Source organism: Medicago truncatula, chromosome 1, assembly GCF_003473485.1.
Source record: "Medicago truncatula cultivar Jemalong A17 chromosome 1, MtrunA17r5.0-ANR, whole genome shotgun sequence".
Taxonomy (NCBI): domain Eukaryota; kingdom Viridiplantae; phylum Streptophyta; class Magnoliopsida; order Fabales; family Fabaceae; genus Medicago; species Medicago truncatula.
In genome coordinates, this window is record NC_053042.1 from 42,271,251 (window position 1) to 42,290,378 (window position 19,128).

A 19,128-nucleotide genomic window follows, 5' to 3' on the forward strand; every position below is an offset into this window, starting at 1 on the left:
GACCAATTACACATTTAAACCTAGAGAAATGCTAGGGACACACTCCCTAACACACTCTTTAACACACTCCAATAAAAATTAGCCACATCACCACTTCTTTTTATGCATTTAACCTGCCACCGGATCCACATGTTTAAGGAATAAGCATTATCTTTTGTCCACCTTCTTCCACCAGTGTCTTTTATTTTGCAGAGAAAGAGACTACCATGGAAACCCTTGTCGACGATGGTGGTGCCAGAAACTTCAACAAGATCATCCTCCTTGAAAATTAACGGCACCGACCTAAGAAGACCACTAAAATGTCATCATCCCCAATTCGACATCCATGATTCCAATACTTGTTTCCTCGCTCACCATCACCAGATTCAACATGATTCTCTTTTCTTTCTTTATTTCATTTTGCAATTACACAAATTGAGAGGAGGGGTGGTTGTTAGAAATTGAATTAGAACTGTTGGAGAAGGGAACTGAAATTGAGAACAAGAATGGGGAGAAATGGAACTATATATGATAAAAATAAATTGCTGCTTTCACCCAATTCACTAGCAGAAGGAAAAAATTTGTTGCTTTCTTTGCCAAATCTCACGACAGTGTGTTGCAATTATTTTTTTTTTTTATAACACTAAGTATAAACTTTTGCCAAACTGAAAGACACCATGAATAGATCTAGAAAGTACGATTTTGACGTGATGTGATAGAGTTGTTGTTAATGTTTTTATTTTATTTAAAAAAGACAAAAACAATGTGTTATATTGCAACAGGTATAACCGGTTACTAGGTAAAGGGAAAAAGAAATGGAATGAAGTGGCATAATATGATTAGAGTGTGTCAAAAGAGTGTGTTAGGGAGTGTGTCCCTAGCATTTCTCTTTATCATATATAGTTCCATTTCTCCCCATTCTTGTTCTCAATTTCAGTTCCCTTCTCCAACAGTTCTAATTCAATTTCTAACAACCACCCCTCCTCTCAATTTGTGTAATTGCAAAATGAAATAAAGAAAGAAAAGAGAATCGTGTTGAATCTGGTGATGGTGAGCGAGGAAACAAGTATTGGAATCATGGATGTCGAATTGGGGATGATGACATTTTAGTGGTCTTCTTAGGTCGGTGCCGTTAATTTTCAAGGAGGATGATCTTGTTGAAGTTTCTGGCACCACCATCGTCGACAAGGGTTTCCATGGTAGTCTCTTTCTCTGCAAAATAAAAGACACTGGTGGAAGAAGGTGGACAAAAGATAATGCTTATTCCTTAAACATGTGGATCCGGTGGCAGGTTAAATGCATAAAAAGAAGTGGTGATGTGGCTAATTTTTATTGGAGTGTGTTAAAGAGTGTGTTAGGGAGTGTGTCCCTAGCATTTCTCATATGATAAAAATAAATTGCTGCTTTCACCCAATTCACTAGCAGAAGGAAAAAATTTGTTGCTTTCTTTGCCAAATCTCACGACAGTGTGTTGCAATTAAATTTTTTTTTTATAACACTAAGTATAAACTTTTGCCAAACTGAAAGACACCATGAATAGATCTAGAAAGTATGATTTTGACGTGATGTGATAGAGTTGTTGTTAATGTTTTTATTTTATTTAAAAAAGACAAAAACAATGTGTTATATTGCAACAGGTATAACCGGTTACTAGGTAAAGGGAAAAAGAAATGGAATGAAGTGGCATAATATGATTAGAGTGTGTCAAAAGAGTGTGTTAGGGAGTGTGTCCCTAGCATTTCTCTTTTAAACCTAAACAAAAACCATTTTCCATGTGTCTTTGTTTAACGAAAAGAAGAAGGTTAGGGTTTTGGAAATCGTGCAGAATGATTCGCTCCAATGGCGGCGTTAGGCTTCTTTCATGTCTTCTCAACCGTGACGCCTGCAAATCCGTATGCGATCTTTCTCTCACGCTCCTTAATCCATCCATTTTATTTGCTGCTTATCTTTTTTCGTTGGTGAATTTCAGATCTGTGAAGGAGTGTTCAATAGGACATTGTATTCTGGACTCTGGACTCTTTCCAGAGTTATTGGAGGAGGTACTTGTTATTCACCCTTTTCTTTTCTAAACAAATACTATCATCTTAAGATTTACCCTGCTAATTTTACAGATGCAGTTAGACAAGGACATGGCGTTAATCTCAAAAACCGGGGACTACCAAGCTCATCAATTCGCGGCTCATGTATTAATTTTAAAACACAAATGCATTAGAGTACGTAGTATTAGTGGAGCTTTGATTATTGACTTTTATCTTCCCTTTACAGCATCCCTGTCAAAAGACAGCAATTATGCCGCGTTTGTAGATTGGGCCCCGAACTGCTTAGAGAAAGATAAAAACCTCATGTTTGATTATTACCGTGACGTTCATATTGAATATGCTTCTCCCCCTCTTCGCGGCATTATCCCTACAGCGCCTCCTGAAGATTGCATAAATTGCTCTCCGAAGTTTGGAAAACATCGAGACTATATTGAAGAAATATCCGAAGAAATAAAGAGGTGCACACCTTTTCTCTTTATTCAATGTAGAGGATGCACATAGAAACTTGCATAATACTGAAGGATCGTTCTCATCTTTTTATGTTCTTTATTTCTTCTTCATCTTAGTATTATTCTATTATTTGACTGGTTTGTGTGCCAAACACACTGATGCAGACCAGCAGTGAAACAAGCAATAAACACCAACAAGTAGAAGTATTGTTGGTATTATTGAATTAGAAATTGCAAATGCAGATGGGAGCATACTACCAATCCACCCCAGAGCTGAGCTCCATAGAGAGATTACACTTCTCTGCCTAACAAACAGAAAACAAACTTCTGCATGACTTTCCCCCATTTTTTAAAACCATATTCGACATGTAGAAGTATTGAAAGATCTTTGTACATTCCTTATTCCATTTTTTTTTCCTTCCTGCATATAAAGGCAAGGTCATGGCTTTCCTCACTCTGAGAAGGTGTACAGAAAAGTTGACTCTGTAATCGGAGATCTTTGTCATGACTGTGCCAGACGCATGTTCCAAGTTGTTGTCTAACAACGGAGACCCTATAATAAGGTAACACTGAATGATCATTTTCATGTTTTGATGTTTATTTCTTTTTCTGTCCTATCTTTTTATTATGGTGGCTTTAAGTTAAAAGTTATGTAGTAAGAGTAGTAATATGCTACGTGTGGGATAAAATCATGGTTATGGTATTAAATCAAACTTAGAGTTTGGAATGATGAATACGTAATGAGCTAGAATTCTATGGTCTCCTTTAGTAATGCAGGGCTGTGTTTAATTGCCACAATTTGTTATGTTTTATCAATATATTTCGTTTTATTTTGGTCATATAACATGTTTATTCTATTATTTGACTGTTTTGTGTGCTAATAATCACTATGTTTATAAAGCTTGACATAGCTTAACAAATAGATTGTTTTTGCTGTATAGCTTTGTTCTCTGTATAAACTGTATGTGATAATTATATATTTCTAGATTTTTATCTTCATTTTGGGAGATATACGCTTGGTTCTGAGCTATACCTTATCACTATTTTGCATATTTATACTAATTTTGACGTTTTTACTGGATTTCATTGCATATTTTTTACCTTTCATACGTACTTGGTCACTTAGGTTTTGTCGTGTGTTTGAGGCCCATTTAAATTAACTTTGGTTTGAGGCATGATTTGTTTTAGCATATCTTTGGTGCTTGTTCGAAGTTTTAAGGCTGTGTTGTGTTAAAACCATTTTTTATAAGCCGAAGTATTGAACGGTCTTTCTTCATTTCTTGTTTTTTTTCTTTTTTTTTTTTTCTTTCTTTCTTTCTTTCTTTCTTGAACACAAGGATGCCCTCATATCCTCCCCATTGTAATTTCCTTCTCTCTGACAGTATTAGTTTTTTTTTTTTTTTTTTTGTATTGTGACTTGCAGGAAGATGTAATTCCATCTTGGGCAACGGCAACATTATTATCTTGTCAAGGTTATATTATATAGGTCATGCATCTTAGTGGTTCAATGAGCTAGCAATGACTTTTAAGTTTACTAATATATTTGTGTAATGGTAGTTTGGAACAATATGGGTATGTTTGGCAACACAAATAAGCTGGCTTATATAGCTCAATGCTGTTATCACTCACCAAATTTTCTGCAATGCATAATATAATAATTGTTTGCATGGTGTTTCTTCATACAATATAAAATAAAAACACATGATTTAAATTTCTTAATTATGGCGACCAAACTTCTTTGGGAAAAGACTTGGTTTTTGCATTTTTTGTTAAATTTCCTATCTATATTTCTCTTTCAAGTCACTAAAAAGGCTAAATGTTTTCTTCGATAGTTGATTTATTTTTCTGGATTTAACAAGCTCAGATGCTTCTACCCGCCATAATATGATTACTAAGGAATATAGTGTTTCTTTATTTTAGATTAGATATGTTGATGATGTGTTATAAAGAGAAAGATATAGATAAAAGGAGCTATTAAACGTGTTGAAAAATATTTGATGTACCGATTTGCAGAGCATCATCACGTGGACTTTACAAGTCTACACTTTTCAAGCACTACATTGTGATGTATTAGTAAACCAACGCTTGTTTTTTGGACCATATACCTAAGTCAACAATACTCCTATTTTGCAATTTGCTAACATATCATTTTCACCTTTTCGGATTCTCTTACTCAATCCCAAAAGTCTATTTGGAGGAATGATCTTCACCAAGGTTAAGGTGATTAGTGCTAACATTTGCCTATCAAAGAAAATAAAAAATTGGTTTGCTACAGGTTTTTAGTAACAATCAAGCATATGTTATAGGAATTTAGCGTTACATAATTAGTTTATTTTAAATAACATTTAGCTTGTGTCATTTTAATCTTTTAGCCTCGAGGGTTGTATTTAAACTTGGCCTTGTGCCTCATTTGAAATCAATCAATATTTCAACAATTATCTTATTCTCTCTAAAACCCTAAAATTCCCATTCAACTATTTTAACATGATTTCTCTTTTGTACCAAATGCTATTCTAAATGATTAGAATTCCTACACCCGAGAATTGAATTTTACCGGTTCGTCCGTAGAATCCATTTTACCGTCTCAGCATAGTATTTGTGAATTTTATATTTCTGATCAGTTGTTCATAGGTTTCATACGATTTCTCCATGATTGATTAAAATCACGTTCAACAAAATTTTTACACTAATGTCTGTCTAGAAAGGGATTCCATTAAAAAAAAAATGCATTTTTGTTATTTTCTCAATGCATATAACATTACACTCTAACGCATCGCCCTACTTCGATGTCCAACCCACGCGAAGCAATGACGCCGTTCTTATCACAAGTTTGTTGCTAGCTTTTTTGTTTGGTAGATGAATAAGATAGATTTTGTAGTGGATTTGGTGGATCAAATTGTCACCATAGTTTATATTAATGATAAATGCTAGTAACGTTCACTTTTAAACACCCACTCTTCCATTAAATGAAATCAATGTTGGTCTCACCAATTTGTGTGGGCATATTTGTAAAATGTAGTCCTGCAATGATGATATAAACCAATAAACTAGTCAGCATGCCACATCAGTGTTTTCGTACAGTCAGATGAGTAGAGGGTCCAAAATCAAAGAATTTTTGAATTACAAGGGGGAATCTCCAAGTTTTTTTTTTCCTAGGGGAGTAAGCCAAAAGACCCTCAAATGGCACGGGGATAAAAGCCTAATAACCCTAAAAAGAATAAATAAAACAAAGCCATAGTTGAAGAAAGAAATCTTGCAAATTGGTAAAACCATTAAAACAAAATCAATAAGACAGTCCTAGAATTCATAGAAATAAATATTGAATAAGGGAATATTGAATTTCTTTTTGGCTCTTTAAGAACTATATAAGATATAAATGTTATAAAACAATTTTATGTGCAATTCTTTGAGAGATGCATGAATATTAAACGAAATGTTAGTGACGAAATTTCAGCTTGTTAAAACAGATTGTGAGTCAACGTAAAGTCAAACTTTATGAAGAAGGTTTTGACGAAAATTGAGAATTCAACAAAGAAGATGGCTTGCAAGGCACAACTAAATAGTATGGTGCGTTTCGGTGGTTTTTTTTTCTATTAATGTCGATAGTTGAGAGTGGATTTTTAAGAACCTGATGTACAAAGACTTCAATTCAACAAAATATCAATCGATGAAGAACAATTTTGGAATGTTTGTTGACGATTTCCTAAGAATAGCTCAGAATCATGATTGTGGCATGTCACTATAATGACAATTACATAGTTTCTTCTCTATAAACATATTCTAACTTTTCAAAACTTTTTTTTTTTTTGTGTAAACCATGTACCATCCGCACACAACTGTAAAGACTAATCTTTCAAGCAGCATGAGACGCAAATGGGCGGCAAGCTCTCCCTAAGAACTCAAAGCTGGATTCGAACCCAGAACCTTAGTTAAACTAGAAGAGACATCTATTATTCATCTAAGCGTTCTTAGGTAGCTTTTCAAAACTTTAAGTATACCTTCTATCATCCTTTAAGTTCATTTAATTTTTTTTGTAATTTCAATTCAAAATACTATATATTTTCAGCAAATTTACCTTTCAAAGCACTATCTTTCAATTCCTTTACTTTCACGCAATTTTAATTCAATTGCCATCTTAATTAAAGTCTTATAGTTTTTTCAACAAATCAACCTCAAACCTTTTTTTACCAATTTCAACCTTCAAACCCGAGCTTGATTTGTTGAAATTTTTCAAAATAGTGATTCTACCTATTAACTTGTTTAGACTACAACAGTCATACTGGTTAAATATTTACTTGTATTTCAGATTTGGTTGACTTTCCTTAAACCAAAACAAATTTATAGTAACTTAAAAGAGATCTTTGCAAACCGTTACGAGAGGTCTACTCAAAAGATCACTTTGTTGCCCCTTTCACTTGATTGCCAGGGTAGAGGGCATCTGTATCCACAGACATCTATGTACCATGCAGCAAATGCTATATTTGATATGCAAACTACAATTTCTTTCTAAATACAAAACAGTTCAATATTCTTCTTATACAGGTGAGGAAGAAAGTAGAAAATCTGGTTGTTTTCTCTGTAGCAGTATCCCACAAAAGGGACACAGCGGTTTTGAGGGTACTGCTTGAGAAGATCTGTTTGAAGAGTCTGAATCTATACAAAATGAAGACATTCTAAAAAGTGGTTCCGGCGCCAACCTAATTAACACAAACCTATGACAACATACACAAAACCATAGCGGGGTACTAGGACAAACCTCCATACAAACGGCACATCTCAATAATTGCATGACTCCACTGCTTAACATTTTTTGGGCACAAACCTGCTATTTAAGAGAATACAAATCATTGTGATTAGCATATTTTAAGTTCTAATTGAATCCACTACATTTGATGACTTCATCCTTCAAGCATAGAAACAAGTTCACAGTTGTTAATACTGTTAGGGATGAAAGTTTAAGAACAAAAATGCTTCTTTTATTCAATATCAAATCCTTTACACTTTGTACAAGTGCTTATGTTTATATGATGCAGCTACTGACTCTATATCAGACACAATGAAAAAACTAACTTCTATATGGGCTCAAGTCCAAGATATACAATACAAGACCCAAGACAGAAATATTTAAATCTAACAAATACTCAAATTCATGTAAGAAGCTTTCTACTAACTCTAAGGAATTTTTTTATCTACAACAATTTACTCATCCAAGTTAAGGAAAAGATAAGCACAAAAAAACAAAGGAAAAGTTAAAAAATCATAACCATAAATTTTTTTTGCAATTTTTCTAAAATTTATTGATGAAAAACCCCTTCCCAAAATATTTTCTAACTTCAATAGTTACAACAAAATCCTTATATTGTTCCTTATAACTGAAAAGGGAAAGCAAAATTTTCTTTACTAAAGAAAAATGTTGATGGAGCTTGCATGTGTGGGAGCTTTAGTGTACCGGACTGCCCTTTTTAAAGAAAAATGTCAATAGATCATCATGAATGACAATGAGCTGTAATGTACTGTTGGATGAGTAAAGCGGATTTTTTATTTTTGAAAAAAAAAAACATCATTTATTTTTCAGTATACCAATTATGGTATACTCCATTAAGCCATTTGGCAATTTTCAGTATTGCATTCCAATTTCTAAAAAAAAATAAAAAATGAAAAGAATTGCACCGACATTGCAATTATATATAGTTTAAATTTTTTTTTTTGGTAGAAGTAATTATATACAGTTTCTAATGCAATCAGATAGTCATTCTCCACCTTTTTTGGGAAAATATTAGTGTAAATTACTCGTATTGACATCTGGTTAGCCTTAATTCCAGGACAGAAAGTTTGTGTATAAACAAAACAGTACCTTTTCTCATGACTAACTATACAGTAAGCAATAGGAAAAAGGAAAGCTATCTAAAACATAAAGGTTAATGCAAGCAGTAACTTTTCTCATGAGTAACTTTTGATGCAATGGATTTTAACTGGTCATGTATGTCTTCCTGATTTAAAGCAACCCATTGTTCCATCTGTGCTAAATGCACAGATGGAATATTTAACTAGGACTAGCATAGGATGATGAATATAAAACAAATACGGATAACTAAATTCATGTGTTGTATTTATAGAAATCACCGGAAAGCAATTTTTTTAGCATCAGCTAAGCAGAGAGTTATGCACATGCAAAATAATTGTTTAATTAACAGTATTTGGTATTATAGAGCTCTTGTCACACACTAAGAATCACGCAAGCGTTAGATTGTTGCATGTAAAAATATTGGTCCAACATAGACCCATAAAAGTGTGTGATACAAATCTTAGATCATATAATCAAAGTTGTGTAAGTACTTTTTTTTAACAGTTTATTTTATCTATTAAACATACATAAACACATTATTTTAGTTGTGTTCACTTGCTTTGGAGGTCCTTAATTTACTTTTAAAAAAATTAAATAGGTCTCTTAAAATAAGAGACTTCAACCAAATAACGAATTGTTCAGAATCGGAAGGTCAACATAAAAATGCTTCAAATGATGACATTTGTTGAAGAATAAAATTTGGTGAAATTTATTTTGTGATTCGAAGATAAATACTCAAGATATGGAATGATTTTGTGAATCAATTTCCAAGATAAATACCCTACGCAATAAGTATAATTTTTAATATTGCTTGATTCCCAAGATAAATACTCCTGACTTTGTTTTTGATTCAATTTCGTCCAATTTCTCTTTGTAATACTATCTATAAGGTTGTAAGTAAAGTAGTTGTGGAGCGGCTTAAGGAGTATATCCCATGTTTAGTGTCGCCTTTTCAAACGGGATTTGTGTCTGGAAGAAGCATACACCCTCCGGTCATAAATATAAGCTAAATTTTATGTTTTAGATTCATTCAATAAATAATGTATGTGGTCTTTATTGTAGACAACATACATCATTTATTAAATGTATCTAAAATATGAATTTTTTCTTATATTTGTGACCGGATGGTGTACATGGGAACATATAGTAGCTCAGGAGTTGGTGCATAGTATGAACAGAATGACTGGTAAAAAATGTTATTTGTTAGGTGAAGTTTAGCATGGGAAAGGCTAATTTTTCCCACCATGGGAAAGTTAGTTTTTAACCATTAGATCAAACCAAGAACACATCCTTACCATACTCCCTCATCACTAGATTTTGTAATTTTATTATTTTAAAATCATTTTTTAAAAACAAAAAATATATTTCGAAATTAAAATAAACATTTAAAAATAAAAAATAAACTTAATTTTGGAAATTAATTTCCATATTTTTAAATTTATTTTTTATTTTTATATGTTTATTTTAATTTCGAAATATATTTTTTGTTTTTAAAAAATGATTTTAAAATAATAAAATTACAAAATCTAGTGATGATGGAGTATGGTAAGGATGTGTTCTTGATTTGATCTAATGGTTAAAAACTAACTTTCCCATGGTGGAAAAAATTAGCCTTTCCCATGCTAAACTTCACCTATTTGTTATTGAAGTAGACTAGGCAAAAGCCTAAGACATGATCAGTTGAAATTTTATTTCGAGAACTTTGTCTGAAATTAATTTCCCAGAAGCCTTGATTAGTGTTATTATGCATTCATTTACTAGTTTTGAGTCAAATGTGAAATGGAATGGTGCCAGAGCAGATTACTTTAGGACTCGGAGAGGAATTCATCGAGGAGACCCAATATCGCCTTATTTGTTCATCTTGTGTATGGATAAACTTTCCCGCATGATGTTGCATGAAGTTAATCAAAGGAACTGGAAAATCGATCAAGGTTGGTAGAAGGGGTCCTGAAGTCTCGCACTTAATGTTTGCAGATGATTTATTGTTATTTAGAGAAGCTACGAAGATTCAAATGTGGTGTGTGACTCATAACTTGCACCAGGTTAGTATGCTATCTGGTCAAAAAGTTAGTAATGAGAAGACCAATATGTTCTTTTCTAAGAATGTGTCAAGAGGAATGCGTGAGGTTTTGGTACATCTTTCTGGATTTCGAGAAACTCACTCTCGAAAAATATTTGGGAGTGCTTCTTCTGGGTCGTGCCCCTCGAAAAGAGCACTTTCAATATATAATTGATCAACTTAATAGTAAATTAGTAGGGTGGAAACAAAATTACATTTTATCCTTAAAATCCTAGTTCAAGAATTTGTCTACACAATGAGGACAAGGAAGGTGCTTAAAACATGGATAAATTGTTCAAGCAACAACGTCCCTAAACCTTCATCCTGGTTAACAAGGTGCTTAAACATAGAAAACGATATTATTTTTCAAAAACAAATTTTGGTTAGCTATTAATTTAAGGATTCATTATACCGGTATACATAAAAAAAAAAAAAAAAAAAAAAAAAAAAAAAAATCGAGTACAAAATGATTAATTTTGGTTAGCTATTAATTTATCATACCACAAATTTTTATTTTTATTTTCTTCATAAAATGATGTTCTCGACGGTGTTGTTTGAGCTCGCGCCGGTGGATGACCGGTCGGTGGTGGCAGGACTGTCGTTGATGTTAGCCGGATTGTGATATGTGTGTTTGTGTTTTCTGTTTGTTGGGTGTATGGTGGTTTTTGTGTGCTGTCGGGTCTTCGTTGCCGACAGTTGTTTGGTACATGTTTGTTTGCTTTTGTTATTGACCAGAGATTGGGTGGCATTAGATTTGTAGTCGTTTTGATGTGGTTCAATTTCAAAAACCCGAAAGGGTCTGACCGATTTCAAAAACCCAAAAGGGTAAGGTTGTGTTAACTCGAAAGGGACATGTTTGTTTGCTTTTGTTATGCATATGTTTGTTGTGTTGGTGGCCTCACTACTTTGGTTCTTTGATGTTTTCAGATATGCAGGTTTCAAGTCGTCTTGTCAGCCTACACTTTAATATGTAATGCTCGAAAGTGCTTTTTGTTTGCTGCTTGACGAAATTGATGTATCCCCATTTAAATTGTACCTTGGTCAGGTTTAATATCCCCTTAGTCTTTGTATCACTTTCTTTTTAATTAACTTAATCTTCCTTTTGACTAAAAAAAAATCATAAAACGATAAAGCGAATTCATAAAATATATTTATAAAGTGCACTTTATCCATCCCACTTAAATTCCGAGGCAAAGGGTTTTTTCAATTTCAATTATACTCTTAAATAAATTGGACTATAAAAATGCTATTTTGTTGGTCTTATTAAAAAAGATAAAAATTTACATTGTATTTGTTATATTGTTGATATATCATTATAAAATATGAATATAATTTGTTACAATATGAAAGAGCAAAATATCTATTATTTATACATATACTTTTAATCAAAATCAAAATAATTTTAATCAATATTTTTAAAAAAAGTTGTATATAATTTATATGTACTAACATTGACACAGAGTGTCTATGTGAACATTGTATATAAAGTGACATTGTAAAATAAACACCATCAAATCCCAGCTAAACATGCACCAAGGGCCACACATTATACGAAAAAAGAAAACGTATAAACAAACGATTACAATTATCATTGCGATCAAATCAGAAAACACATCATGTTTTCGAATCAATTACCTCCTCTTTATTAAAGCTTCCCTCACTAGTAAGTTTTGCATCATTAACCTCCACAAAAACACCACCACCTGGGATGGTATAAAGTGCACTTCTCCATAGCCCATGGTATTTCTTTGATAATTTTGTAGAATGATTAACATACTCTATTAAGCTCAACAACAATGACTAACCCCTCTCACATCCAATCCCATGAATCTTGCCCCCCATCTATTTAAAAACTAAGCTGTTTTTGACCAAAAAAGCAATAATTTAAACTGCAAAAATTTAATAAACAACTAGGAAGCAGTAATTTTAAAAATTTACATATTTAAAATCATTATTTTAATAAGATTTAAAAAGCTATTATTAGATATTTATATAAGAAAAAATAGAATAATATTTGACAAAAAAAAAATCACACTACTGTTATTCTTATAAAGATAATGGTAAAACTAATATATACTAATTAATATTTTTATTTTTGAAAGAGATTAATCAACCAAAATCATTATAAAATAGGTGTGATTTTTTTATCTTGTGATGGAGAATGATGCACTTCATCCATCTCACAATCACAATAGATGATAAATGAAATAAAATAATTATGATTTTATTAAATTATCCTTATTAATCATTGTGTAAATTGAAGAATAATAACTTAGAAATGATGCGCATGATACTAATTAGAAGGTATAAGTGGTTCCTTAAAAAGAAAAAAGACACAGGCGGAAAAAAAAAAATTAAAACTACATTGAAACACTTCAATTTTTTTTAATAAATGTGATGTAAATATGGAAAAAGGGGGAAATTTTATTTGTTTTTGGTCGGAATGTATGGTTGTTTTTGTTCGGTCCAAGTTTGATTCTGATCTAAAAGAGACGAAAGGGGAACAAATTGAAAATTTAACTTCATACCCCACATTTATACTCTTACCCCTAAAAACATATAAACTACCCTAAACACCTTTAATTCTAACAAATTTAAAATATTTTTTAAAAAATAAAATCACATATCCCTCGATAAACAAAATTATCCGAAATTTACAAAACTGATCCGTTTTTTTCTTTCTAAAGACCTACTAATTTAGGGGATCAACCCTACCACACGTTGATATGATCTGGTATGAATATTTATATTAGAAGTTTTGTTTTTGGAAATATTAGGTATACAATTTTGAAAAGAAAAAAAATCACTTCTACTTAAATCTTTCACTAGAAGTGAAAAAAAATCTCTCTCAAGTGGTTAGAAGTTCATCTTTTATGGTGAATAAATGGGGAATATGAAGTTCGAACCTCAACCCCTACTTGTATAATCAAATGTCCATACTAACTAAACTAAGCTCAATGGAACCTAGAAATCAATTTAAATTCAATGCACTATCTGATGTTCACATTCATCATATTTAAGAATTGACTTCCAATGACATATTTTGTACGTAACTAAATTTTTGTTTCAAATACTTTATCAAATCTCTCTAAAAAGAAATCTTCGAGTATGGATGTCCATACCCAATCTTTTGTTTTTTTAAACTTGAAGAAATTTGAAAACATTTACATTTTTTTCATCTGAAAATATTTAGGAGATAGAATGAAGGGTGTTTTAGATAGTTCTTGTGTTTTAGGAGTGTAGGAGTAAAAACGGGGGTATGAACTATGAAGTCAGATTTTCCTATAGAAAATGAAGTCTAGCCCAATCCATGAGAACCACAGTCACAAATTTTGGCTTCTTTTGGCAACAAGGCGACAAATCCGAAAACCATCGAGCCAAACATGATTTGGCATAGAGCGGGATTGAGTTCAATTTTGAAAACAGAATACGACCGTTGAGTTGACGAGAAAGAGCAAAACAAACTCAAAAAACGATAACACATTTCAATTTCATAGACACTATGAGACGCCATGGTTGGCAACGTCCTCTTCATCCTTTACAGGTAAAAACATCATCCTTTCTATTTTTCATTTTTGTTTTAAATTAAGCACAGATCCTTGATTGAAATTTTGAAAATCTGACAGTTTGTAGGCATGGGAATTTATAGTTTCCTGGTGGTGTGTTTCTATACTTTCCTCGGACTTTTCCTCGGAAATCGAACTGCTGAGATAACACTCACCTCCATATTTTCCTTCATGGTAATTTATCTATTCAATGCTCTTGTTTTCTTAATCATGCATCTAAATGTTCTTTAAGTTTTTCGTTTTTCCCAAAGTGGTACTTTAAGTTTCAAAAGTCTCAAACAAGTCCTTTTAGTTTTTGAATCGTTTCAAACAAGTCCTATTGTAGATACCATAGTTGGTAATTGCTTCCTTGAACTCATCTTTGGTACCAAATCTGGTTCCTAACACCCACTTAAAATTAGTCATCTTTTTAGGCATGACAAATGGTGGATAATGCTCTTTGTTGTTATCATTTGAATCATCACCATCATCCTCTAAAATGACTAGTTTGAAACGATTCAAAAACTAAAAGGACTTGTTTGGGACTTTTGAAACTTAAAGGACTTGTTTGGGACTTTTGAAACTTAAAGGACCACTTTGAGAAAAACGAAAAACTTAAAGGACATTTAGATGCATTTGACCTATACTATTATTATATACTAGTTTTTTTTTTTTTTTATATGGCAAAAAATCAAAGATGAGTCCATAACAAACAATCAATGCAATGAATTATTTATTTTTGAATTGGTGAATATTTATTAACTCGTGAGTCGATCTGTGCTAAACCGATCGAAGGTACACTGTGTTTGGTTAAATACAGTCCTATGAAAATTGACTTAAACCAATTCAAAGTACAATCCAGTGCAATGAATGAATTCAATTTAGGTAACAGAAATGAAGGGGCTGGTGCAATCAGACTGCAGACAGACTAGAATGAACCAGATAAGCCCTCTAAACTAGCAGAACTTAAAGAGGAGGGATTTAGTCCTACATCGGATAGATAGGATTCTTGACAAGAGTTTATAAAGAGGAGGCACTCCTCACCTTACAAGCCGGTTTTGTAAGGATGAGTTAGGCCTTTATATTCATGACACCAATGCCACCCCATCAACTGCTTTCTGTTTCAAGGCTCCCACACCCACCAACACAAAGAGGAGAAGAATTCAAATTGACCCTTTTTTTGCTTAAATTATCTTCGGTGGGAAGCCTATTTTGAAAAAGCCTAGAAACTAGTAAATAAGCATTTTAGGCCTGGAACTGTAAGCGTCTATCGATTTAGTTCCTAAAATTTACAAATTAGCCCATTAAGTTAAAGAATATCAATCAATTTAGTTCCTCCATCAAAAAAATTCTTTAGCAAACATCTACCAAAACCAATAAAAGATATAAATATTGATTTAAATAGTCTTTTGGTACATCAAAACAAGCATACAACCTTTATAACATAGGTGCAAAGTTTAAAAACTGGACCAAGTTGATTGATATGTTTTAATTTAAGGGACTAAATTGCTATTTCTCAAATTTTAGGGACTAAATTGACCACCCGTTACAATTTCAAGGACTAAAATGTATATTTACTCGTGATTTTATTTAATTAGTTTATTTCCTCAAATTATTATCCATGTCGTGTTTGGTATCCAAGTGTGTGCTTGATAGTATACTAGTAATAATAATTTTGTTGTTTTGCTCAGGCAATCTCAGTTATGTTTTTGTTTGTGAGGTGTACGGCAATTGATCCTACAGACAGAACCAGTTTCAAGAAGAAGAAGAAAAAAGCCAAAAGGAATGCAATTCCTAAGCTTAACTATGGATTCATTATTGGTCAGATTGTGGTGAGGTTTTTCAGGAGGGTGGAAAAGAAATTGCTTAGGACTTTCATTCAGAGAAAGTACCTTGATCCGTTGAAGACGAGTGCACAAGTGGAGCCTCTTCTCCCATTTCCATTTGTTATGAAAGATGATGACGATGCTGTTGTCCCTGATCTTAAAGAGGACGACATCTCATTTTGCACACTTTGTGATTTTGAGGTGCTTCAATTACTTTTAATTTGACAGCTTCTAATGTGTCACTTTTTTTTTTTAATCTTAAGCGTGGAATTTAATTAAATTAAAGTCATTAAACTCTATTTATATGTGAATCAGGTGAAAAAGCATAGTAAGCACTGCAGAACTTGTAATCGTTGCGTTGAAGGGTTTGATCACCATTGTAGGGTCAGTATCTGTTAGGCTTTTGGCATTTGTAGATTCTTTCTGCTCTTCTATTATTTGATATATATAGTTTTCTTCTCTTGTTTTCAGTGGTTGAATAACTGTATCGGGAAAAAGAACTACACAACGTTCTTTCTTTTGATGATTTTCGTCCTGTTAATGGTTAGTACTCAGTAGTATACATAATTGAATAAATGCTTCAATTTAGAGCACACAAAAAAAGTGTTTCGCTTAGATTTAGCCAAAACGTTTCCAACACCATGTGTTATGTGAACAGCTTATCATTGAAGGAGGGACTGCAATTGCGATATTTATCAGGTGCTTTGTGGATAAGAGGGGAATAGAAAAGGAGCTTCACAGGAAGCTTTTTCTAGAGTTTCCAAGAGGACTTCTGGCCACCATATGTGTAATAGTCATCTGAATTGTTTTTGGGAAATTTTGTATTCTTCCCTTGACATTTGAACCTTCTATTTAACATCAATTCTGATTTTCTTTGAACTTCGTGAAATGCTACAGGTGTTTCTTCTATTATTGACAGCTTATAGTTCAGCTGCATTGGGGCAACTTTTCTTCTTTCACGTTCTCCTAATACGAAAGGTAGTTTTCTTTCCTGCTTTGGAATGTTGTCTATGTTTCAATATTATGATAAGCAGACGCTTAATGATAAGTTTGTCAAACTATTTAGAAGACAAGTACATACTTTGATAAGCAGTTTACCAAAGTGCTCCAGCCTTTGATTTTCTGTGCAGTTCTTTTGTTGCTATATTGACTCTTATTTGATTTGTTTCATAAAGGGGATGAGGACCTATGACTATATTCTGGCAATGAGAGAAGAGAATGAAGCCATGGAATTGGAATCATTTGATGATTCTGACCTTTCATCAGATGACAGCATTGATTTTGACTCACCTGAAAAGCCAACACTAATGTCAAGGATTTTATGCAAAGGACAGGTAAGAATTAGATAGACTGCACCGTTTTATGCTTTCATTCTGTCTCAAACCTTACAGAGAAGCTTGTTTTGAGTTTTCAGAGCTCACCTAGGTTGTCTATCAAGATTGAACGGGATACCGAACCTTCCCCTTTGATCAACACAAAAAGGTTTCACGTAAGCATTAACCCTTGGAAACTCGTAAAGTTGACCAGAGAAAAAGCTCTACTTGCAGCTGAGAAAGCGAGGGAAAGGCTCGTGCGAGAAAGACCAATGAGGGAGCACAGTTCATTAAGACCTCTTCCATTGGAGACAAAATGCGGACCATTGACGAATGCGGATAAAAATATTGGCAATGAGGGATCTGGGTCAACACCTTTTATAGCAAAAGGAGAACTTCATGTATCACCATCAAGGCTTTCAAGTCCTAGAAGAAGATTTTCTGCAGGCACACCATCGGTATTCTCTAGCAGCACCATTGCATCTCCACAAAACAAATATAGAAGCAGTTTTGACTTGAAGTTAGCAGGTGTGTCTAGGGAGCTTGAAACACATATTTCCAGGCAGGTTCTATGTTCAGTTATCAGCAAAGATGGAAATGAACCATCCCCAAGATGATAGGCATTGTATTTTATATAAATTGAGAACGATTCTCAGTCTTAGAGAAAGATTTGTTGATATGTCCATTGTATCATAGTTTCCTTATAAATCAAATTTATACATGGGATTATCAATCTTTATGTAACATGAATTTCTGTTTACTTTAAACATAGGATAATTCCAATGGACCTGTAATTTTCAGAGGCAATGCAATCATGATACTTTTCCAGCTATCTTGTTGTTTTCCAAATGTTACTATTATAAAGACATTTATTTTGAACAGTTTTTTCACTTCTCAGCAAGAATATATTTTGAGATAATCACGCCGGCAAGCTTTTTATTAACAAGAGTAATAGAGTGAAACACAAACTCTAAAACAATGAATATCTATTCATATGATTTGACCGAAAATCTAGGTTTATTGATCAAAATCTTCAGCAGTAATTAGAGAGTCAAGTAAAAAATCAATCATTGGACATTTCATGTTCCCCACACAAACCTCAAAGAAAGTTCATTTTAAATTCAAGAGCCATTCGAAAAATGAGGAAACTCCAATCAATCATGCAAAACGCTTCAAAAGCCAAGAATGAAGGCAGGGTGTGTACTCACTCTGTCTCACTTTGCAGCTGAGTTCTGAATCGCACGTTAAATTTATCAGCTATAAGTAGAGCCATCTCTTAAACTCATATTTTTTTACTTTATGCTACTACATTCAATATTGTTTCAGTCATCAGTTTGTTTACTTCCATCTTCAATTAAGAAAACTCCAGGATTCTGTCTCTCTTTTTTCAATTCAAGAATTTACAGAATTTTGTCTGTTATTGTTAAGTGAAAAGACTTTTAGAATTAGTTGCATTTCTTCTTTCCAGTAGATATTACTAGCCATTGTGTAAATTATTGATTGATCCTATTATTGACAAAGTTTTATTTGATGCAATTTTTGTTTAAATTTAGAATGAAACACAATTCTTACCTAATCTCACTGTTTAACCATAATCAACCTATTATCTGGATCCTTCACCAAGCCACTGCTTGCTTAAGCTGACAAACAACATTGAGAGCAGAGGATGCCTAAAACTCCAGAGAAGCGAGAAGCGTGGAAACAACTCAAAATCAAACTTTGCTTCTCTAGAAAGTATTCAGCACCCTTGTATAAATTTCCTAATGAATATTGTTGGTTTCTGGCTTTTTTCATTGTTATGTTATTATTGCTGGTTTATTTCTTAGCCTATTAAAAAAGGGCAACCCGGTGCACTAGAGCTCCCGCATATGCAGGGTCCGAGAAGGGGTTCCACCATTTGGTGTATTGTACGCAGCCTTACCCTGTTTTACACAAGAGGCTGTTTCTAGGACTTGAACCCGTGACCTTTCAGTCACATGACAACAAGTTTACTAGTTGCGCCAAGGTTACCCCTCTTCTTATCCTATTATTATTATTATTATAATTTTCTTGGAGTAAATTTAGCATTCAATC

At 33.0% G+C, this 19,128-nt stretch overlaps 1 protein-coding gene across 1 annotated transcript; it reads left to right on the forward strand.

Annotated features, from left to right (window-relative positions):
- Positions 1–13,741: 13,741 nt before the first annotated feature.
- Positions 13,742–17,887, forward strand: LOC11416782 (protein S-acyltransferase 18). The gene is made up of 9 exons (XM_003591253.4): positions 13,742–13,915; positions 13,998–14,111; positions 15,608–15,943; positions 16,058–16,126; positions 16,214–16,285; positions 16,401–16,529; positions 16,640–16,720; positions 16,918–17,076; positions 17,157–17,887. The coding sequence occupies exons 1-9, from the start codon at positions 13,874–13,876 to the stop codon at positions 17,670–17,672; spliced, it is 1,518 nt and encodes a 505-aa protein (XP_003591301.1). The 5' UTR covers positions 13,742–13,873; the 3' UTR covers positions 17,673–17,887.
- Positions 17,888–19,128: the final 1,241 nt, after the last annotated feature.